This window comes from Bombina bombina, chromosome 6 (genome assembly GCF_027579735.1).
Source record: "Bombina bombina isolate aBomBom1 chromosome 6, aBomBom1.pri, whole genome shotgun sequence".
In the NCBI taxonomy this organism is placed as follows: domain Eukaryota; kingdom Metazoa; phylum Chordata; class Amphibia; order Anura; family Bombinatoridae; genus Bombina; species Bombina bombina.
This window is the reverse complement of record NC_069504.1, coordinates 1124351725-1124376569: the sequence shown is the minus strand read 5'-3', so window position 1 is coordinate 1124376569 and position 24845 is coordinate 1124351725. Positions and strand designations below refer to the sequence as shown.

The window sequence follows — 24845 nt, the reverse complement described above, 5'->3', positions numbered from 1 at the left end:
ATGAACCTCCTAGGTTTAGCTTTCAACTAAGAATACCAAGAGATCAAAGCAAAATTGGTGATAACAGTAAATTGGAAAATTGTTTAAAATTACATTCTCTATCTGAATCATAACAGTTTATTTTGGACTAGACTGTCCCTTTAAGGCTACATTAAACTACTGGCCACAACTACAATAGTGCGGTTACTACTCGCTCGGCTATTACTCCTGCAGCTCTCTTTAAAGCTGATGCTACGTGGTCAAACTCCTGCACACTAGGCGCAGCCATCTTTGAAGTCCTGTTTTTGGCACCCTGTGACAGAAGCGGTGCTCATCTATCAGTGATGTCTGTTTATAAGCCGCATTGTGCACTTTGAGTTAACGTACATGGTACATTGTGGAACCTTTACATTTTTTTGCAGTGGCTGCACACTTAAATGTCCAGTACCTGAGTGTTGGTGAAATATAAATGGCCTCCTAAGTGAGAGGCATTAAGGGAGTCAGATTACTTCTGTGTATGTATGTTACTGCCAGCAAAGAGGCAAATTATTGGTTTGTATGTAAAGTTGCCAGCTGTTCTCCACAATACTATCGTGACCACGTTAATGTATTCTCCGCTTAGACTTGGAGAGTGCAGAAGAAAATCTAACACTTATCACTCACCCACTAACCCGTCAGGAATTATTCATATTTTACATTCCAATGTTCTTCAAATATTAAATATAAAATATATAAAAATAATTATTATACATTCTGTAAAATATATATGTGTGTATTCTATGGATTATTTAGAATTATTTACAATAGTAGGCATAATCATTTTTTAATTTTTTTTTATATTTAATATTTCAAGAACGCGCTTTGAGATTTGTAATTCTTGATGTGCGTTAACCCAACCTAAAGTGCAAAACACAAATCGTGTTAAACATATTTTACATTCCTATGTTCTTCACTTATAATTATTTTTATTATTATTAAATTTTTTATATATATACACACTCTGTAAATAATTGTGTGTGTATATACTGTGTATGTGTGTATATATATATATTATCAGATATACATTATCATATATATATATATATATATATAATATATATATCTGATAATGTTAATTTAAAATAGATATCTATACCTACATATTATTACAGCGCTGCGGAATCTGTTGGCGCTCTACAAATACCTGATGATAATAATAATAATAATAATATCTATAGGAAAAGATATATAGGTATAGGCATATACAGATATATATGTGAAATAAAGAAAAAGAAGCACCACATAGCCTAGTACTGTATGGATGAAATAAAATTCAATATGTACGATGTTACACCCACATTTAGATGAGCACCCCCAGCGGTGCAAATAAAGCAGGCTGGAATCAGTCACCCAGCAGACTGACCTCCGGTATGATAACTGCAATCTGTAGATAGTGTGAAGAAAGCAAACACATACGCCAATATGGCCTAGTACTGTACATCTGGGACAGATGTAATATCAATAAAAGTTGCACTCACATTTGGGGCTAGATTTATTAAAGCTGAGGCGGACAGGGGTGTGTATACGCGCCCCTATACGCCTCAGCTCGCCTGTGGCGGGTCGAAATTACCCGCAGGTATTCGCCATTGCACACGAGCGCAATTTTGCACTTGTGTGCAATCCCGCCCCCTTCCCGCGCACAGCCAATCACGCGCGGGCAGGAGCTGCCAATCTCCTCGGTCTGACTAGACCGAGGAGATTGAATTTCGCCACCTTAGAGGTGGCGAAGAGGTTAGGGAAGCGGCGGTCTGGTGACCGCTGCTTGATAAATGACGGCGAGCAAGTCTTTGTGAGAACTTGCAGCCATAGGGCTTTAATAAATCTCCCCTAGTTTTATCAGCTTCAAGCGCTCCCTAAAAACTCTACTATTCAATGATGCTTACAACCAACACTAACTAACCTTTCCTAACTCCATTGCTTTCCCCTTGAAACCCTTAGAATGTAAGCCTATGAGCCCAGCTGTTTGCAGATCGCCTTCATAAGAGCCGACTACAACAGTGAAACTCTCGGCAGGGCCCTCTACCCACTTGATCCCTGCAAAAGCTGTCCTGTATACTGACTATGTTTACAGCGCTCTACAAATACCTGATGATAATAATAATAATAATAATAATAATAATACATTATGGCCCTTTGCACTCACTTTGTCATATACCATATACCTTTTAACCCTTATAAATATTTATGTGAATAATTTTATCAGATAGTGTTTATATGAGTGTAACTGTAATTTTAAATGTATTTATGTTGTGTTTGGTACAACATTTTTTTTAACGCAGTACCCAATAAGCTCTCGCAATTGCGTTTACTTTCAGCTTGTAATATGAGCAATATTTTTGTTGTGAGCAAAAAGCCAGAAAGGACTATCACATGTAACCTAGCCCTAAGACTGTGACTAGGCATGTTAATAGGTAGGGTAACACATTGTCCCCCCGCTAAAATCTTTACCTTAGCCAACATTCTTGATCCCACTATGCAATTTTTTTTCAACCAAGCAGTCATTTTACCCTTTGGCTGCCAGTAACAGACAAATAAATAATTTTACTTCTTTGGCTGCCAGTAACACGCACAAACAGTTATTTGACCCCCTTGACTGCTACTCAATTCTTTCTGCTTCAGATTTGGAATGTGTTGATTCATGCGAGACCGTTTACATTTTGCTATTATTTAGAGACTTCACCAAAATACTGGACACAAATATTTTACTGGACTGTCTGCTAAATGAATGCATTGCCCGTTTGAATGGCTTCCAAAGGATAAAATCACTGTTACAGTTGTGAAAAATATACATTATGGAATAAAGAGTGGGGGCTAAGGTAGAGCTTTTAGAAGGGGGCATTATGTGACCACACCTACCATTGTCACCAGTCACTTGCAGATTGTCCAGTATTCCCTGTCTGTGAATGTTTGTCATGTGACCTCCAAGATGGCCGTGCTTAGTATAAAAATGTGTCACTAACTGGCACCTGTAAACAGATAAAAAAGAGAATGCGGACACAGGGGAAACCCAACAACCATTCGGCTGAGGTTGTTTCCAGCAATTTAATGGCCCTTTAAAGGGACATAGAGATTACAATAAAAAAAAAAAGTTTATAATTTACTTATATTAGCAAATTTAATTTGTTCTCATGTTATTCTTTGTTAAAGAGATATCAGTTTACATATGTCTGGAGCGCTACCTAACAGGAAATAGCACTTCCATCTAGTGCTCTTGCTAATGTATAACATTGTTGCAAAACTGCTGCCATATTCTGCTGCAGACACGTGCACACTGCTGAGTTTAGATCCCTGCTTTTCAACAAAGGATAACAAGAAAACAAAGAAAATGCCATAATAGAAGTAAAATTTGTTTAATATTGTTCTATCAGTATCATGAAAGAAAAGTTTTGGGTTTTATGTCCCTTTAAGGAAGAAGTATTGACTGGCTGTAGGGTGTTGATGGCTCAGGTCTACTAATATAATCCCTTTAATCCAACGTGATTTTTAATCGGACGTTTTGTACAATAAGGGTTGTGGCCTCATTATTTCCAGCATTACTGTTCGCACATTACCGCTATCTGCTGCACCTGCAGAGCGGAGTTATTTTTCACTTCTGCCGTTATTACCGCGCTGCTTCTGAACCTTTGTCTGGTAAATATTTACATTTCTGTGATGGTAAAATGATTTGTTTTTTCATTGTAGATTGGTTGATGACAGATGTGTGGTCCATCCAGATGCCGGAGATCTGGCAAATCCTCCAAAGAAATTCAGAGGTTTGTGGGGACTGGGGTGTATAGACGTTTTATGTTGTCCTCTGCTAATGATAATGCTAATGTCACCTCTAATTCCTATTCTTTACCGTTAAAATGTGCTAATATATCGCAGTCTGGTTAGCAGACAAAGAATCCCAGAACATATCTGCCCTGAAGATTGTCAGCCGTCTATAGAATGTTTTGTTTCCGTGGAAACCACATGTTGAAATAACATTTTTAGAATAAGTGTGAGGCAGAAGTTTTGACACTCAGTGATGCAGGTTTAGGCTGCCCTTGTGCGTGTGAATCTATAGAAAAGCGTTTTACAAATGTTGCTGTTTATAGCTAAGCACCGCGTATAAAACAACGTACAGATCACGCGTACACCAAGAAGCTCTTGCTGCAGGCTGCCTCTGATTATTTTAGCATTTTTATTATTATTATTCAGATAGAACGTACAATTTTATAAAACTTTCTATATTTCAATGAATACCTAATAACTATGTAAATATGAGCATAGAAGTAAAGATTTTTGAATCATGAAAGTTTAATTTTGACTTCTATGTAATCTGGATATGGAGATGTTAATACTAAGGAGACGTGAATACATTAAAGGGTCGTAAAAACACCTGCAAACAGTAAACACATAGTTAAAATCAACTCCAGAGCAGCAATGCAGTACTGAGAGCTAGCTAAACACATCTAATGAGCCAATTACAAGTGTCATGTGTGTAGCCATCAACTGCTAGCTCTCAGTAGAGAATTGCTGCTCATAAAGCTACCTAGGTATGCTTTTCAACAAAGGATACCAATCTGTATATTCCTGATCTGTACATGACTCACTATATCTATGTTGTTCTCAGAACTATGACTGTGTTTGTTAGCCTATTTAGAGGGGGTGTATTTGATTGACTGCTACTATTGATACTTGTGTATCTTTGTTGTGTTTTGCTTTGTACACACATATTGGCTCCCCGCCCCTTCCCAACCAGGCCATCTCACCCATACTTGCTATTCTGCACTTATTCTTCTGACCCGTTTGGGATCTGCCTTATTTACGGCCCTTAGTTGGGATCTCGGGGTTTGTCCCTTCCTGTGTGTGTATATTCCTATTGGTCTAAGTGTAGATGCCTATTCATATTGAGGTCAGGGGTGGTATACCATGTTTTTTGCAGCACAATGTATTTTATGTCAATGTATGTTTTTTGCAGCACATTGTTGTTTATTCCTGTATATCACAATGCTCGTAGCCTTATCACCCTGGTGGTCGCTGGTTTATCCTGCCAGCTCCCCTGATATATATTTCACCATTTTATACCAACCCAATTATGAGTGGTGTTCTGCTGGGGCCCTGCCTTATATGCGGTTTTATGCTTGCATTTATTGTGTTTGATACGTATGCAATAAGTCAACTGACACAATATTTGGAGCCTTTTCAGTTCTTACATTCCCATCCATCTATGGAATTATGTGTCCCTTGGACCATTCCTTATAACATCCCTTTGCTTAGTCTAGTTATGACATGAGTGGATACGGTAGGCATATACACACACCGAGGCTTGCCCTGCATGACCTATCAGAGCACTGCTTGAGGTTGACCGGGGGCGGGACAGATGCGGGCCGCATTTGCACACATAGGGGCTTGCCTCTCTTGTCCTATCCCAGCAACACTTGGGGACTACTGGGGGCGGAGCGTTCCTTGCCGATACGCATGCGCACTTCCGTGTCAGCACACACAGACACTTGCGAGGTTTAGCGCTATTGCGATCCACGGCTCTTTTAGGATATGAGACCTGATACACGGTAGACTACATTTACGGTTAGCTCCTTACTTATTACAATACACTGACCTGCATCTATATTGGACTTTCTTGGTACTTTGCGTATACCCCTATCTGACTTGTTAGGTCTCTAGCTATTGCCCGTATTTAGCCGTTAGTAACTGATGTCTTGATTATAACAAGTTAAACAAGTACGTGTGCACTGTAAAGGACAGGGCTATTGTATATTTCTTTCATGTAATTAGCAAGAGTCCATGAGCTAGTGACGTATGGGATATACATTCCTACCACGAGGGGCAAAGTTTCCCAAACCTCAAAATGCCTATAAATACACCCCTCACCACACCCACAAATCAGTTTTACAAACTTTGCCTCCTGTGGAGGTGGTGAAGTAAGTTTGTGCTAGATTCTACGTTGATATGCGCTCCGCAGCAGGTTGGAGCCCGGTTTTCCTCTCAGTGTGCAGTGAATATCAGAGGGATGTGAAGAGAGTATTGCCTATTTGAATTCAATGATCTCCTTCTACGGGGTCTATTTCATAGGTTCTCTGTTATCGGTCGTAGAGATTCATCTCTTACCTCCCTTTTCAGATCGACGATATACTCTTATATATACCATTTCCTCTACTGATTCTCGTTTCAGTACTGGTTTGGCTTTCTACTACTTGTAGATGAGTGTCCTGGGGTAAGTAAGTCTTATTTTCTGTGACACTCTAAGCTATGGTTGGGCACTTTTATATAAAGTTCTAAATATATGTGTTCAAACATTTATTTGCCTTGACTCAGGATGTTCAACATTCCTTATTTCAGACAGTCAGTTTCATATTTGGGATAATGCATATGAATTAATCAATTTTTTTCTTACCTTAAAATTTGACTTTTTCCCTGTGGGCTATTAGGCTCGCGGGGGCTGAAAATGCTTCATTTTATTGCGTCATTCTTGGCGCTGACTTTTTTGGCGCAAATTTTTTTTTCTGTTTCCAGCGTCATACGTGTCGCCGGAAGTTGCGTCATTTTTTTTACGTTTTTTTGCGCCAAAAGTGTCGGCGTTCCGGATGTGGCGTCATTTTTGGCGCCAAAAGCATTTAGGCGCCAAATAATGTGGGCGTCTTTTTTGGCGCTAAAAAATATGGGCGTCACTATTGTCTCCACATTATTTAAGTCTCATTATTTATTGCTTCTGGTTGCTAGAAGCTTGTTCATTGGCATTTTTTTCCCATTCCTGAAACGGTCATTTAAGGAATTTTGATCAATTTTGCTTTATATGTTGTTTTTTCTATTACATATTGCAAGATGTCTCCGTTTGTCCCTGAGTCAGAAGCCACTTCTGGAAAAATGCTTAACTGAGTTTCAGTTCTACCAAAGCTAAGTTCATTTATTTTAAATGTTATAAATGTTTATCTTTAGCTATGGTTTGTAATAAGTTATTATGATATACTTTTACATGCAGATTCCATTAGTATTTATGCTTTATACATTTCCATTCTTAGTGTAAGAAATGATTAGAAGATTTATAAGAAATATTTTTTCTGATTAAGGCTATGTCTGACTTCGTGCCTTCTAATACGATTTTTAGGTCTTTTTCACTTCTTTTTTAATTATTGAAGTTTCAAATGACCAACAACATACTGATTTATCCTTCTCTGATGATGTTTTTTTCTCTTTCAGAAATTCTCTTCATCAGATATTGACACTAACAAATCTACTTTTTTATATAATTTTTTTATTATTAAAGTACATTTGTTCTTTGTTGAAGAGGTGTTGATTATTTTGGATATTAAGGTAACTAGTTCTTTAAGACTAGCTGACACTATTTCTGCCTTTTTCTTCTTCTGTGATTTCAGAGGTTTTCTTTCCAATTCCCCATACTAGGGAATGGAATAGGCTGAGAATTTTCTTTTATTTTTAAACTATATTCTTTGTCAGCAGTTAAATTCAATTTGGAGGGTTCTCCAATTTATTGGAGCTATCTCTACTCCTACTAATTATGCTATTGTTTTTATAGCAAAATAGTATTTATTTTCCTTTATATAGTTGTATCTTATTTTTGGAAAATTATTTAGTTTCAGGTACTTTTCTTGGTCCTGTGATATTGCAATTGCTTCATTTTTTTCTGTTTACTTTAAGATCAAGTATCAGATTATGATTTATTTTAGCATTGTTAAAGGGACAACATTACTAGACTAGGTGCTGTTGCATTTGTCTTGTTGTTTTGCATTTTGCAAGTCCTCTGTTTTGACTGGTCCTTTAAACTGGACTATCATGCTAATGATTTCATTTGTGTCTTCATTTTATTGAATATATTCGCAAATGAGGGTTAATCTATGTCTTTAGCTATTTTAGCTAGAAGAATTTTGTGATTTAAAAAAAAAAAAAAAAAAAGAAAATCCATATTTCTTTTGTTCTAAGATAATCAAGTAACATGTTTTTAATTGGGGTTCGAAATTAGCTCCCTAATGTTGCGATGTACGTGCCGTATTCCAGCTTGGCTGGTAAGGGGCAGGTTAAGACTTCTTTGAAATTTATTTGGTTCTATTTTGTCCAAATTTCTTTGATTTTATTCCAGTAAGGCTAACACTTTCTTTCAGTGTGTTTCTGTCCTATATATTTTGGATACTGTTGAAGCTTGGCAGGGTACCCATGGGGTTCAAGCGCTGCTCAGACCTGGAATCTTCTGGGGTTTTTCTTCCAGTTCCTTTTCTAGGAACTGGGTTTTGGAGTTTTATTCAAACTATTCTGCCTTTTTGTGGTCATTGATAGCATTATTTGTTTTCATTAGATACAATAAATGCATATTCTTCATTTTTCTGTTTTCATTCAGATTATTTCCTGAGGATGCGGAATCTCATATGTTTCACTTGCTCTTCAGGACATAGTTAGAGGATCTTTTTTCAAAAGCTCTTGATTCCTCACGCAAGGGTCACCTTTTTTTAGGTTTCCAGATGGTTTATGTCACTATCTTTGTCTCTATCAGACAAGGGACAATTTGTATTGGGTTCCGTCTGTCGGTACCTTTAGTCTCTTTTATTTCCTTCAGTTGCTATATATGCATAGAAGTTTTAACAGCATTGGATTCAATTCCCTTTGCTCATTTTCAATGGAAAGATCCTTTCCAGCTTTTTATGAGTGTTGTTTCTTTAAGAACATGGTTGGAGGATCAATTAACCAAAAAGTTTGTTGATTCCTCAGACAAGAGTAACCTTTTTTAGATTTCCGGATAGATTCAGTGTCCATGACTCTGTCTCTGTTGGACAGGAGACGTCTGAAATTGGTTTCAGCTTATCGAAACCTTCAGTCTCAATCATTCCCTTCGGTAGCCTTATGCATGGAAATTCTAGGTTCTTATGACTGCTGCATTAGACGTGTTCCCCTTTGCTCATTTTCACATGCGACCTCTTCAGCTCTGTATGCTGAACCAGTGGTGCCGGGATTATACAAAGATATCTCATTTAATATCTTTAAAACTGATTGTTCGACACCCTCTGACGTGGTACAGACCACCATCGTTTAGTTCAGGGGGCTTCTTTTTTTCTTCCAACCTGGACTGTGATCTCAACAGATGCAAGTCTGACAGGTTGGGGAGCTGTATGGGGGTTTCGGACAGCACAAGGGGTTTGGGAAATCTCAGGAGGTGAGATTACCAATCAATATTTTGGAACTCCGTGCAATTTTCAGAGCTCTTCAGTCATGGCCTCTTCTAAAGAGAGAATCGTTCATTTGTTTTCAGACAGACAATGTCACAACTGTGGCATATATCAATCATCAAGGAGGGACTCACAGTCCTCTGGCTATGAAAGAAGTATCTCGAATACTGGTATGGGCGGAATCCAGCTCCTGTCTAATCTCTGCGGTTCATATCCCAGGTATTGACAATTGGGAAGCGGATTATCTCAGTCGCCAAACGTTACATCCGGGCGAGTGGTCTCTTCACCCAGAGGTGTTTCTTCAGATTGTTCAAATGTGGGGACTTCTAGAAATAGATCTGATGGCTTCTCATCTAAACAAGAAACTTCCCAGGTATCTGTCCAGATCCAGGGATCCTCAGGCGGAAGCAGTGGATGCATTGTCACTTCCTTGGAAGTATCATCCTGCCTATATCTTTCAGCCTCTAGTTCTTCTTCCAAGAGTAATCTCCAAGATTCTGAAGGAATGCTCGTTTTTTCTGCTGGTGGCTCCAGCATGGCCTCACAGGTTTTGGTATACGGATCTTGTCCGCATGGCTTCTTGTTCACAAGGTCCTTTTTTACCATCAGGATCTCAAATCCTTAAATTTAAAGGTATGGAGATTGAACGCTTGATTCTTAGTCAAAGAGGTTTCTCTGACTCTGTGATTAATACTATGTTACAGGCTCGTAGATCTGTATCTAGGAAGATATATTATCGAGTCTGGAAGACTTACATTTCTTGGTGTCTTTCTCATCATTTTTCCTGGCATTGTTTTAGAATTCCGAGAAGTTTTCAGTTTCTTCAGGATGGTTTGGATAAAGGTTTGTCTGCAAGTTCCTTGAAAGGACAAATCTCTGCTCTTTCTGTTCTTTTTCACAGAAGGATTGCTATTCTTCCTGATATTCATTGTTTTGTACAAGCTTTGGTTCGTATAAAACCTGTTATTAAGTAAATTTCTCCTCCTTGGAGTTTGAATTTGGTTCTGGGGGTTCTTCAAGCTCTTCCGTTTGAACCTATGCATTCACTGGACATTAAATTACTTTCTTGGAAAGTTTTGTTTTCTTTTGGCCATCTCTTCTGCTAGAAGAGTTTCTGAATTATCTGCTCTTTCTTGTGAATCTCCTTTTCTGATTTTTCATCAGGATAAGGCGGTGTTGCGAACTTCTTTTAAATTTTTACCTAAGGTTGTGAATTCTAACAACATTAGTAGAGAAATTGTGGTTCCTTCATTATGTCCTAATCCTAAGAATTCTAAGGAGAGATCATTGCATTCTTTGGATGTAGTTAGAGCTTTGAAATATTATGTTGAAGCTACTAAGAATTTCCGAAAGACTTCTAGTCTATTTGTTATCTTTTCCGGTTCTAGGAAAGGTCAGAAGGCCTCTGCCATTTCTTTGGCATCTTGGTTGAAATCTTTAATTCATCATGCTTATGTCGAGTCGGGTAAATCTCCGCCTCAAAGGATTACAGCTCATTCTACTAGGTCAGTTTCTAATTCCTGGGCGTTTAGGAATGAAGCTTCGAATGATCAGATTTGTAAAGCAGCAACTTGGTCTTCTTTGCATACTTTTACTAAATTCTACCATTTTGATGTGTATTCTTCTTCTGAAGCAGTTTTTGGTAGAAAAATACTTCAGGCAGCTGTTTCAGTTTGATTCTTCTGCTTATAATTTCAGTTTTCTTCATTATAAGATTTAAACTTTATTTTGGGTGTGGATTATTTTTCAGCGGAATTGGCTGTCTTTATTTTATCCCTCTCTCTCTAGTGACTCTTGCGTGGAAGATCCACATCTTGGGTAGTCATTATCCCATACGTCACTAGCTCATGGACTCTTGCTAATTACATGAAAGAAAACATAATTTATGTAAGAACTTACCTTATAAATTCATTTCTTTCATATTAGCAAGAGTCCATGAGGCCCACCCTTTTTTGTGGTGGTTATGATTTTTTTGTATAAAGCACAATTATTCCAATTCCTTGTTTTTTTATGCTTTCGCACTTTTTTCTTATCACCCCACTTCTTGGCTATTCGTTAAACTGATTTGTGGGTGTGGTGAGGGGTGTATTTATAGGCATTTTGAGGTTTGGGAAACTTTGCCCCTCCTGGTAGGATTGTATATCCCATACGTCACTAGCTCATGGACTCTTGCCAATATGAAAGAAATGAATTTATCAGGTAAGTTCTTACATAAATTATGTTTTTCTGTCATTTGCTACTTCGAAATAGCTTTTTTGTATTTTATAAACTGCATGCTGCTCTTTGTGTACAGAACCTGTGGCTACTTATGTATCCTTTAATTGATATTGGTTGCATACTTAATTGCGTGCTTTGATGTGGGATTATTAATTGTTTACTATGTATTCTGTGATTGGTTGCCTTGGCAACATCTTTTGGTGTTTTTTTGCACTGGGGGGAGGGTCTTATGTATGTTTAAATGTTTGTTTCACTTGTATGTTGTTGGTCTGATGAAGGGGAGCATTCCCCGAAGCGTTACCTAATAAACTATCTGTTTATACTTAAAGGGACAATAAACCTTAAAAATAATGTTATATAATTCTGCACATAGTGCAGAATTATATAACATTATATTAGCCAAACTTTGTAAATCATAATATTCACTTTTTATTTTGTAAAAATACCACTGTTTTACAGACCCGCTCTCTGTACTCTGCTGAGCGGGTCTGTTGTTTTTACTGAGCGCATTGGGCCAGCTGTATAGTCACAGCCCGGCCCGACCGCGCCATTAGACACAGTGCAGCTCGCTCCCGCTGTCAGACAGAGCGGGAGCGAGCTGCACTGTGTCTAATGGCGCGGTCGGGCCGGGCTGTGACTATATAGCTGGCCCGATGCGCTCAGTAAAAACAACAGACCCGCTCAGCAGAGTACAGAGAGCGGGTCTGTAAAACAGCGGTATTTTTACAAAATAAAAAGTGAATATTATGATTTACAAAGTTTGGCTAATATAATGTTATATAATTCTGCACTATGTGCAGAATTATATAACATTATTTTTAAGGTTTACTGACCCTTTAAGTCCAGAGAGTGCTGTTTCCTGTTCTCTACATTTTACCTACTTTAGCACCCTGGCCCTTGGAGAACTGTTTGTGAGAGTGCACTTGCCTCATTCTGTATATATGTGTATATATATATATATATATATATACGCACACGCGCACACGCACACACTTTTATATATACTGTATATATACACATACATGCTTATGCACATGCTAATATACACAGATACACACATGCTTATATACACACACACACAACATGTACATACATACATAAATCACAAAACAAAAGTTACCTTGACCATATTGCACTATAAGTGGAGTGCTAATTTATCACGCACGATAAATAACTAGTCATTATAAGTGGCTGGTTATTGCTACCTTGAGCTTGCGGTAGCAATTAACGCTCCGAAAATTAGCCAAAGGTCAGACCACTGGTTAATTTTTTTATTGTCCCCCAATTGCCCCCAAATGTCATTGTATTAATCTTTATTAAAAAATACAAATATTAGCATTTTAATAAAGTAACCGCATAAGGCAGTTATAAGGGGCTAAAGTTGCTGAGTGTGAGGTATTTGAAAAGTGCCTTTACATTGCGGTCTATAGGAACGGTGTGCTACTTACCCTCTTCGCTGCGCTTAGGTTCTGTGCTGTGTATGATGGCATCAGAACAAATCTCCCATTAGAGCCTATGGAAGCACATTCCTATGAGCGCAATGCTTCTGCACAATGTGAACGTGAGGTCGTGTTAGGTAACTCGTAATACCGGCACACATTTGCGCTCCATTTATAATCTGGCCTGCTATTGGGGCTTTTTTCTATACATATTATACCCTATGTGGAAATATTAAAGCACAACACAGTCATTATTTTTACCTATGCATCAGTCTGTGCTGCAGAAAGAGCTTTATACAAAATGCATAATTTAAAAGTATTTAAAGCTATTATTTTGTTTGCAAAATGTGTATGTTTATCTTGTGTTCTCTGCTGTGGGCAATTAGGGGCCATATAAATGAGCTTTTGCGCTGATCAAGCAATCACTGTGCAGCATGTGAAGAGGTCAGGGTCCTGAATTCCATGGAATGCAGTCTAGCCTCGCTGGGGGGAATGTCACAGATAAATTACAGGTAGGGCAGCCACAATATATAATTAATGTGCAATGCAAGTTTTTCACTATTTATAATTTAAACCTTTTTGGGAATTACCATTTGAATTGAACAAAGGACATATAATGAAGAGTTTGTCCTGTGCATAAGGGTCTGTTCCTCATTAATGACTTGGAAGCTAATGTTTTTGGTTGCGTTTGAGAAGCACAACACAAGTCTGGGATTACTACGGATAATATTCATCCTTACAATGTGAAGTTTCTAACATTATTATTAGCTGCCAGTGATGTGTGTAAGCAAATGATGCGCCTCATTTAGCACATGTGTAATAGCAGGGTGCATCACTGTACCTGTGTTAGCAACAGCAACGACACGAGTAATCCACCCCATAACCTATGCTGGCAGTCTTGAAAGTCCTGCATGCATCACTGGAAAGCACTTGGAGCATGCGCTGGAAATTTCCAAAATAATAAACATGGTTGAGTAGCTAATGGGAAACAGTTGCAGAGACGTGAATTATTTTCGATTGAGCTATGTGACTTCTGTGGTTACTTGTATACTAAGCTATTTTACACAAGGTTATTACACCCTTTGTATTCCAGGATGGAAGTTCACCAGGTTGGTTTTCATTGGGAATTGAATTTCTTTGAAAAAATTGTGGTGGCATTAAAATTGTAATAGAACTATCCCCATGGCCGCAATGTCACCACGAATATAATGCGGTTGTGGTAATGTTTCCTGCACAACAATATTTCAGGGAAGAGATAGGGGGCATTCAATTTAAAAAATACAAAACTAAACAGTCCTATTTCCATTGATCAAATTTACATTATTCTCTTAGTATCCTTAATTGAAGAACATATCTAGATTTGCTCAGGATCATGCATATGTCTACATAGCAGCAGTGATTGCAAAAATGTATAACATTGCAAGCACAGCTGCTATATAGCACTCAAGGTGCACGTTCCTGAGCCTAGCTCAGTATGCCCTCAGCAAAGGATACCAAGATCAGCTTAAAGGGACAGTCAACTCAAAAAATGTTATTGTTTAAATAGATAGATAATCCCTTTATTACCCATTCCCCAGTTTTGCATAACCAACACTGTTATTAATACACTTTTTACCTCTGTTATTACCTTGTATCTAAGTCTTTTCTGACAGCCCCCTGATCACATGACTTTTTATTTATAATTTATTGACTTGCATTCTATCCAATTAGTGCAGTGTCTGCCACAACCCACGGACATTAGCACAATGTTATCTATATGGCTAACATGAACTAGCACTTCCCTGTTGTGAAAAGCTAATAAAAAAGTATGTGATAAGAGGCTGTCTTTAGTCGCTTAGAAACAGGCAGAAATTTAGAGGTTTAAATGTTATAAAGTATATTAATATAACAATGTTGGTTGTGCAAAGCTGGGGAATGGGTAGTAAAGGTGTTATCTATCTTTTTAAACTATAACTATTTGGGTGTTTACTGTCCCTTTAAGGGCTGTATAAGGAGTTGAGGGTTGAAAGGCAGGGTCTAGAAATGTAATGGTGAAGAACTGAGTATGGGGAAGCCATGCCACAGTGAAATCATCCTTATTGTAACCAAAAATACCAATTTGTTAGGACAAGCAAAATCTATAATGCTCTTGGTTTCCCTCAGAAAATGCGCTAGTCTTTAATGCTGAAGAATGCACAAATCTGTACAAAATGCGTTGGGCTTTAACGCTGAAGAAGTGCACAGATGTGTTCAAAATTTGTTGGGCTTTAATGCTGAAGAAGTGCACAAATCTGTACAAAATGCGTTGGGATTTAATGCTGAAGAAATGCACAAATCTGTACAAAATACGTTGGGATTTAATGCTGAAGTGCACAAATCTGTACAAAATGCATTGGGATTTAATGCTGAAGTGCACAAATCTGTACAAAATGCGTTAGGATTTAATGCTGAAGAAGTGTATAAAATGCGTTGGTATTTAATGCTGAAGAAGTGCACAAATCTGTACAAAATGTGTTGGTATTTAATGCTGAAGTGCACAAATCTGTACAAAATGTGCTGGGATTTAATGCTGAAGAAGTGCACAATTCTGTACAAAAGGCATTGGGATTTAAAGCTGAAGTGCACAAATCTGTACAAAATGCGTTGGTATTTAATGCTGAAGAAGTGCACAAATGTGTACAAAATGCGTTGGGATTTAATGCTGAAGTGCACAAATCTTTACAAAATGTGTTGAGCTTTAATGCTGAAGAAGTGCACAAATGTGTACAAAATGCATTGGGATTTAATGCTGAAGAAGTGCACAAATCTGTACAAAATGCTTTGGGATTTAATGCTGAAGAAATGCACAAATCTGTACAAAATGTGTTGGGCTTTAATGCTGAAGAAGTGCACAAATCTGTACAAAATGCGTTGGGATTTAATGCTGAAGAAGTGCATAAATCTGTACAAAATGCGTGTCACACTTGGATGAGCAGGTACTGGGGTATGGAGCTTATGCAAGGTAGTGGCAGGCTTAGAACTGTCTAGAATACTGAAAGGAGCCAGCAAGATGTGCTTCTTTCTGGAATTTCCCTTATTAGGCATGTTTAAGAAACAGTCAAGCAGGTAAGTTTATTGCACAGGAACTGGAGTCTGGGAGGCTGGAAGCAGGGTAAGTGAGCAGGCGTGCCCACACCAAAACTGGAGTCTGAGGTAATGCCCACAATAGGGCCAGGAACAGGAGTGCAAATTTAGGCTTAACAAAGGAGGTGCCCACTTGAGGCCGAGGCTGGAGGTGCCCACTTGAGGCCAAGACTGGATACACTGGTACTGCTGTGACAGGCAGTAGACACAGGATACACACGTACTGCTGCAACAGGTAGGAGACACAGGATACACAGATACTGCTGCGACAGGCAGGAGACATAGGCTACACAGATACTGCTGTGACAGGCAGGAGACACAGTTACTGCTGTGACAGGCAGGAGACAGTTACTGCTGTGACAGGCAGGAGACACAGTTACTGCTGGGACAGGCAGGAGACACAGTTACTGCTGGGACAGGCAGGAGACACAGTTACTGCTGCGACAGGCTGGAGACACAGTTACTGTTGCGACAGGCTGGAGACACAGTTACTGCTGCGACAGGCTGGAGACACAGTTACTGCTGCGACAGGCTGGAGACACAGTTACTGCTGCGACAGGCTGGAGACACACAGATGTTTGGCAGGGTCTACTGTGGATACCCGAATACTGGTAGCAGAGACTCTATGCAAAACTTGGCACACATGAAGGATACTGGAAGTTGACAGAGTTTGGATGCAGAAGTAGGTGACTGGAACTTTATATGCTTAGCAGCGCTTGGGTACATGCACTGTATTAAGGGACTTGGTAAGTGTCCTCTGTAGGGCTAGGCACTGAAACAGGATCCCAGGGAAACAGGATGATGCAACAGAAAGCAAAGACAGGCTGGCACAGAGAGGATAGCCAGGAGACAAGCCAAGGGTCAGATACCTGAGAGCAGTCAGAACAGTCACCAAATCCAGGGAGAATCCAATAGAATAGACAGGGTACAAGGCCTGGTTCAGTAAACAGAAAAGCAGTGCAATCTTTCATCAAAACCAAGGGAGATCCAAAAGGGTAGTTAGAGAACAAGCCAGGTTCAGGAACCAAACAGCAACACAGGAAATACAGGGAAGGTTAGAGGCACTAACACTGGAACAGGATGAATCCTTATGTCAGAGCAGGAAGTGGATTATAAAGCAGCCTTTTATAGCGGAGCTGATTCCAAAACTACCTGCAGCTGAGAAGTAGGTGGAGTCAGAGAGCAATCCTCTGCAGGTATCAGGTCTCCAAAAACTTCAGGCAAATGCAAAGCCCTTTGGTGGCGCAGGAATAGAGAAAAAGGCTGGGAACCAGGAGACCCAGTTTCAAATCCTGGCACGGCTGAGACAATGCGTTGGTCTTAAATGCTGAAGTGCACAAATCTGTACAAAATGCGTTGGGATTTAAGTGCACAAATCTGTACAAAATGCGTTGGGGTTTAATGCTGAAGTGCACAAATCTGTACAAAATGCGTTGGGATTTAATGCTGAAGTGCACAAATCTGTATAAAATGCGTTGGGATTTAATGCTGAAGAAGTGGACAAATCTGTATAAAATACGTTGGGCTTTAATGCTGAAGAAGTGCACAAATCTGTATAAAATGCGTTGGGATTTAATGCTGAAGAAGTGCACAAATCTGTACAAAATGCGTTGGGATTTAATGCTAAAGAAGTGCACAAATCTGTACAAAATGCGTTGGGGTTTAATGCTGAAGTGCACAAATCTGTACAAAATGTGTTGGGGTTTAATGCTGAAGAAGTGCACAAATCTGTACAAAATGCGTTGGGGTTTAATGCTGAAGTGCACAAATCTGTACAAAATGTGTTTGGGTTTAATGCTGAAGTGCACAAATCTGTACAAAATGCGTTGGGGTTTAATGCTGAAGTGCACAAATCTGTACAAAATGCGTTGGAATTTAATGCTGAAGTGCACAAATCTGTATAAAATGCGTTGGGATTTAATGCTGAAGAAGTGCACAAATCTGTATAAAATGCGTTGGACGGCTCAGTTGTAATTTCATCTGATGCTTTTTATGCCAACATGAAATAAATCATAACTTATTATTTCCCATAAACATTAATGCTGGTTACTTCTTCACATTGTAGGCAGGTCTTTTGTACAATATAGCATGCTTGTTATTTTATAACGAGCTACCAAGCTGTCACTTGTCCTATATACTATATGTGCTGTAGAAGCTTATAGACTCATAGAACTGATTAAATATAGAGCATTGACTTTGAAAGTATTATTTTTATTTGGTGTCCATTCTGCCCCAGCAATTGATTGATTGGTTGAATGTTGTAAAAACAAAGGCAGCCACTAGAAAGTTTCCAGCGTTATGTGCACTGTCCTCGTCCCCTTAAGACAAACACTATATTGTTACACGCTCTGGTCTGCTAATCCAGCCTGTGGTTTCTATTGTTCACACACGGTCACCGTTTGTGTAATGCTTAGGACACAGCACGTGTAACCACAGTTAGATACAGCGTGTATATTGTGTGTTTATCGCTATAAAATGATTACTCAGGGAACTGTTGTAATGTAGTCTGAGAGATCAGGCCACAGCTTCCTCACACTGCTTGTGTTTGTTTTATAGAAAAGCAGGATTTAAAGGGGCAAGACCATATGTACAAAACATCTTGAAACCAAGATGGATACCCCCCCCCCCCCCGAAAGTATTTAAAGGAACACTAAAGTCAAGGAACATGCACTTTTAATAAACTTTTGAATGTATTCTGTCTTTTTATATACACGCTTTCTGAGACACCAGCTCCTACTGAGCATGTGCACAGGGTATACATATACTAGTCTGTGATTGGCTGATGGCTGTCACATGATACAGGGGCTCGGCAAACAGGGAAAATAAATACATTTGTCAGAAAAAAAATCTGCTGCTTATTTGAAACTCAGAGTAAGTGCCATTGCATTGTCTTTTTATTATGCACTTATTAATGATGTAATTCTACTGCATTTAGTAGTCCTTTAACTTTCGCATTCACTATTCGGAAAGGACATACAATTTTAAACAACTTTCAAATTTACCTTTATTACTAATTTTTCTCATTTCTCTTTGTATCCTTTGTTAAAGCGTAACCCTAGGTGAGCTCAGGAGCGTGCACGTGTCTTTAGCTATCGGGCTTGCTATAAATATTGTTGCAATGTTCTACAAAGAAGCAAACTTTGCTGCCATAGAATGTTTGTAGCCTTCTGTAGCAGCAGTGTATATAAAACATTGCTATAAACAGGGTTGCAAATACTGCTGCCATATAGCTAAAAACACGTGCACGCTCCTGAGCTCACCTAGGGTTACTCTTTAACAGAGGGGAAAAAGCAAAATTGATAATATAAGTAAATTGGAAAGCTGTTTAAAACTCTATGGTATATTCAATCAACTTAAGTTTAATTTTGCATTTACTGTCCCTTTGAAACTCTTGTGAGTATTGCTGTGTAAGTTTCTCCATAGCCAGAGAATTCTGCACACTCCGGGGCTGACAGTCTACCTCCTTAACAAAAATAATGGACATGTAGCTCATAACCATATTCTGTTATGTAAGAGGTGGGGCTAATCCTGCTGACCTATGGTTTTTGGGATATTGGTTCAGATTTTGGTATATGGAAGTAAAAGCTGTTCCTTCCTCATCGCTGTTTCATAACTATGTGGTTTTATGACTTTGTGAAGTAAATCTATCCTCTCTGGTTATTGTACTACTTTCTTGTTCTAAGTACAGTCAGGCACAGAGGCTATACAAAGTCACCGACACCCTTTACAGGTTTCATTGATAGCAGGTGTATGCTATTTACCTACAGGCATGATTTAGAATGTGATTGGTTAACAGCTAGAGTCCCCATTATGAAAGTGCGAGCAGACTTTTACTTAAAGGGACAGTGGACACCAATTTTCATATAACAGCGTGTAATAGACCCTACTATAAAGAATAATATGCACAGATACTGAGCTAAAACTCTAGTAAAAAAACGTCTTACTTAGAAGCTCCCGTTTTCAGATTGTAACGAAGCATCGGAATGCGCACCCCTACTAAATACATTTTATAAGCATAGTATTTAGGTTATTCCCCACCACTCTTTTTAGTCATGGGTTCCACCTTGTTGAAATCTATCTTTCACTGCATTTCAGCGTTTGTGCTGCAACTCTCATACAGATACCTGCAGAGAAACCTAGCTTCTAAATTGTCTGCACCCATAATTAGAGGGAACTTCTTAAAGGGACAGTCTACTTGAAAATGCTAATTATTTAAAAAGATAGATAATCCCTTTATTACCCATTCCCCAGTTTTGCACAACCAATACACTCTTTACCTCTGTGATTACCTTGTATTTAAGCCTCTGCAGACTGCCCCCTTATTTCAATTCTTTTGACAGACTTGCATTTTAGCCAATCAGTGCTGAGTCCTAAATAACACCACTAGAGTGAGTACAATGTTATTGATATGGCTTACATGAAAGCTGTGAAAAACTGTCAAAATGCACTGAGATAAGATGCGGCCTTCAAGGGCATAGACATTTTGCATATTAACCTACCTAGGTTTAGCTTTCAACAAAGAATACCAAGAGAACGAAGCAAATTTGATGATAAACGTAAATTGGAAAGTTGTTTAAAATTGCATGCCCTTTTATCTAGACTGTCCCTCTAATGTTTAGTGTTCCCTTTAATAAGGCCAAGTAAAGAAATCCAAGCCTGGCTGCCATTCCTATTTGTTTGAAACTCTGCTGTCTCGTAAAATGTATTATTTATTGTCCCTAAAGCTTTCTTATCCTTAAACAAACTATTTCCTTTCTCTGCTTCTACTTTGCTTTACAAACTTCCTTCCTGTTCTCTATTTCTTATATTATTAAATAAAATATGTTTGTGCCTCTATAAAGAATGTTATGTATCCTGACTTCCTTTTCACAAAGGACCTTGGAAATAAAACGGTTTACCCTGTTCGCCTGGTGTATTCTGCTCTTTGTCTGCTCTTTGTGTGCGCATAAGTACAGTATTTACCTTCTCTGATCGTCTCTTGCAGTTTAACTGCCATAAAAGTTCTCTACGGTTTAGGGAACACAAATAAACACAAACTTAAATTCCTTATTAAGGGCTAGATTACAAGTGGAGCGCAATCATTTGCGCCATAGCGATAAGGGTTATATCACAAGGGTTTGCGCTCATCGTGCATACCACTGGTGTTACAATTTGAAATTGAACGCGTGAGCACAATCTTGATTTTTGCTAGAATCATTACCGCAGTTTCAGAGCTGTGGTTAACTGTTATGTGAAAATAAAAGTTGCACAAAACACTAAAAATACATTACAAGGTACAGTTACACTTATACTATCTAATAAAATTATTTTAAAACATATTGCACAAAAAAGTTATAAGGGTTCAAAGATATGAGATCTCAGATGTTAACATTGAGATACATACCTATACATGTCTACAGATGTAACTGTATGTGTGTGTATGTATATATATATATATAACAAATCAAACAGAGAAACCCAACGACAGACCTCAGCCAAACCGGGCTGTAATCAATAAGTATGAATGGACCAGTGTAGAATCCCCGGTAACGAGTGACACTTCAAATAGCACTTATGCAATTGAGTAACTCACCCCACTCTAGCCAGTTCGATTATCCACTTGACAGTGTCGCTGCCCAAAGTACAGCCGCCTCTGTGCCGCTTCCGAAGATCCAGACTTCAATTGAGCGGCTCACAGGGCCTCAGCTGTATTCCGTGTGCTCGTCGGCTTGAGTGTGGGTGTGTAGCTATACGTCACGGGTATTCCTCCAATGGCAGGAGTTCTTTTCCGGAGGTGCTGCAAACTGTGATCCGCTCCAGGCTGTAGCATCAGCTGATGGGTCGGTAAGGACTGGAGTAATCAGCAAATTCAAAAGGAGACACCGACATCCATCTTTCTTGTAGGTAAAATCTTGTAAAGTTTACAAGATTTTACCTACAAGAAAGATGGATGTCGGTGTCTCCTTTTGAATTTGCTTATATATATATATATATATATATATATATATATATATATATATATATATATATATATATATATATATATATATATATATATATGCATTTATATGTTTATACATGTATTTATGCATTTATATGTGTATATATGTATTTACAGACATATATACACATGTAAATGCATATATATATATATATACATATGTACACACATTATAGACAAATGTATAAGTGCATTAGAGCCTTTTGCCGTTAAGTAGAGGAAAACATGATAAAACATTTTTATGCAATATTTATATTTTAGTAAAGGTTTTAAATATGTATTTACTGTAAATATTTCGCATTCCAATGTTCTGTACATATATATATCTGTGTATGTGTATATATATATATATATATATATATAGAGAGAGAGAGAGAGAGAGATTAAAAAAACCCATCAGATATATGTAGATATATTTAATTATCAATAAATAGAACATATTCCATTACATAAAGAACATTGGAATATGAAATATTAATTTGGTTTGCGCTATATGAGAATATGTGATGGTGTTTGCGCGAGAGTGGGGTTGTTAGGTCTTTCTTTCATGTAATTAGCAAGAGTCCATGAGCTAGTGACGTATGGGATATACATTCCTACCAGGAGGGGCAAAGTTTCCCAAACCTTAAAATGCCTATAAATACACCCCTCACCACACCCACAATTCAGTTTTACAAACTTTGCCTCCGATGGAGGTGGTGAAGTAAGTTTGTGCTAGATTCTACGTTGATATGCGCTCCGCAGCAAGTTGGAGCCCGGTTTTCCTCTCAGCGTGCAGTGAATGTCAGAGGGATGTGAGGAGAGTATTGCCTATTTGAATGCAGTGATCTCCTTCTACGGGGTCTATTTCATAGGTTCTCTGTTATCGGTCGTAGAGATTCATCTCTTACCTCCCTTTTCAGATCGACGATATACTCTTATATATACCATTACCTCTGCTGATTCTCGTTTCAGTACTGGTTTGGCTTTCTACAAACATGTAGATGAGTGTCCTGGGGTAAGTAAATCTTATTTTCTGTGACACTCTAAGCTATGGTTGGGCACTTTGTTTATAAGTTCTAAATATATGTATTCAAACATTTATTTGCCTTGACTCAGAATGTTCAACATTCCTTATTTTTCAGACAGTCAGTTTCATATTTGGGATAAATGCATTTGTTTCAATCATTTTTTCTTACCTTAAAAAATTTGACTTTTTCCCTGTGGGCTGTTAGGCTCGCGGGGGCAGAAAATGCTTCATTTTATTGCGTCATTCTTGGCGCGGACTTTTTTGGCGCAAATTTTTTTTTTCTATTTCCGGCGTCATACGTGTCGCCGGAAGTTGCGTCATTTTTTGACGTTTTTTTTGCGTCAAAAATGTCGGCGTTCCGGATGTGGCGTCATTTTTGGCGCCATAAGCATTTAGGCGCCAAATAATGTGGGCGTCTTTTTTGGCGCTAAAAAATATGGGCGTCATTTTTGTCTCCACATTATTTAAGTCTCATTATTTATTGCTTCTGGTTGCTAGAAGCTTGTTCACTGGCATTTTTTTCCCATTCCTGAAACTGTCATTTAAGGAATTTGATCAATTTTGCTTTATATGTTGTTTTTTTTTCTTTTACATATTGCAAGATGTTCCACGTTGCAACTGAGTCAGAAGATACTTCAGGAAAATCACTGCACAGTGCTGGAGCTACCAAGCTAAGTGTATTTGCTATAAACTTTTGGTATCTGTTTCTCCAGCTGTTGTTTGTATTGCATGTCATGTCAAACTTATTAATGCAGATAAAATTTCCTTTAGTACTGTTACATTACCTGTTGCTGTTCCGTCAACATCTAATTTTCAGAGTGTTCCTGATAACATAAGAGATTTTATTTTTTTAAATCCATTAAGAAGGCTATGTCTGTTATTTCTCCTTCTAGTATACATAAAAGTCTTTTAAAACTTCTCTTTTTTCAGATGAATTTTTAAATGAACATCATCATTCTGATACTGATAATGGTTTTTCTGGTTCAGAGGTTTCTGTCTCAGAGGTTGATGCTGATAAATCTTTGTATTTGTTCAAGATGGAATTTATTCGTTCTTTACTTAAAGAAGTATTATTTGCATTAGAAATAGAGGATTCTGGTCCTCTTGATACTAAATGTAAACGTTTAAATAAGGTTTTAAATCTCCTGTAGTTATTCCAGAAGTGTTTAATCTCCCTGATGCTATTTCTGAAGTAATTTCCAGGGAATGGAATAATTTGGGTAATTTATTTACTCCTTCTAGACGTTTAAGCAATTATATCCTGTGCCATCTGACAGATTAGAGTTTTTTGGGACAAAAATCCCTAAGGTTATGGGGCTGTCTCTACTCCTGCTAATGTACTACTATTCCTACGGCAGATAGTACTTCATTTAAGGATCCTTTAGATAGGAAAATTGAATCTTTTCCAAGAAAAGCTTACTTATGTTCAGGTAATCTTCTTAGACCTGCTATATTTTTAGCGGATGTTGCTGCAGCTTCAACTTTTTGGTTAGAAGCTTTAGCGCAACAAGTAACAGATCATAATTTTATAGCATTATTATTATTCTATAACATGCTAATAATTTTATTGGTGATACCATCTTTTGATATCATTAGAGTTGATATCAGGTATATGTCTCTAGCTATTTTAGCTAGAAAAGCTTTATGGATTAAACTTGGAATGCTGATATGTCTTCTAAGTTAACTTTGCTTTCCCTTTCTTTCCAGGGTAAATAATCATTTTCGTTCCTTTCCTCACATCAAGGAACAAAAACCTGATCCTTCATCCTCAGGAGCGGTATCAGTTTGGAAACTATTTCCAGTTTGGAATATATCCAAGCCTTATAGAAACCTATAGCCAGCTCCTAAGTACCTATGAAGGTGCGGCCTTTATTCCAGCTCAGCTGGTATGGGGCAGATTACGTTTTCTTCAAAGAAATTTGGAT

The 24845-nt window shown here is 38.1% G+C and overlaps 1 protein-coding gene across 1 annotated transcript in view; it reads left to right on the top strand.

The window, feature by feature from the left end:
- The window catches only part of LOC128664916 (inositol 1,4,5-trisphosphate receptor type 2), a 693905-nt gene that overhangs the window by 231073 nt on the left and 437987 nt on the right, over positions 1 to 24845 (top strand). Inside the window, exon 2 of the mRNA XM_053719708.1 lies at positions 3700 to 3770. Within this exon, the coding sequence (XP_053575683.1) occupies positions 3700 to 3770 (71 nt within the window). The remainder of the gene's footprint in view (positions 1 to 3699; positions 3771 to 24845) is intronic.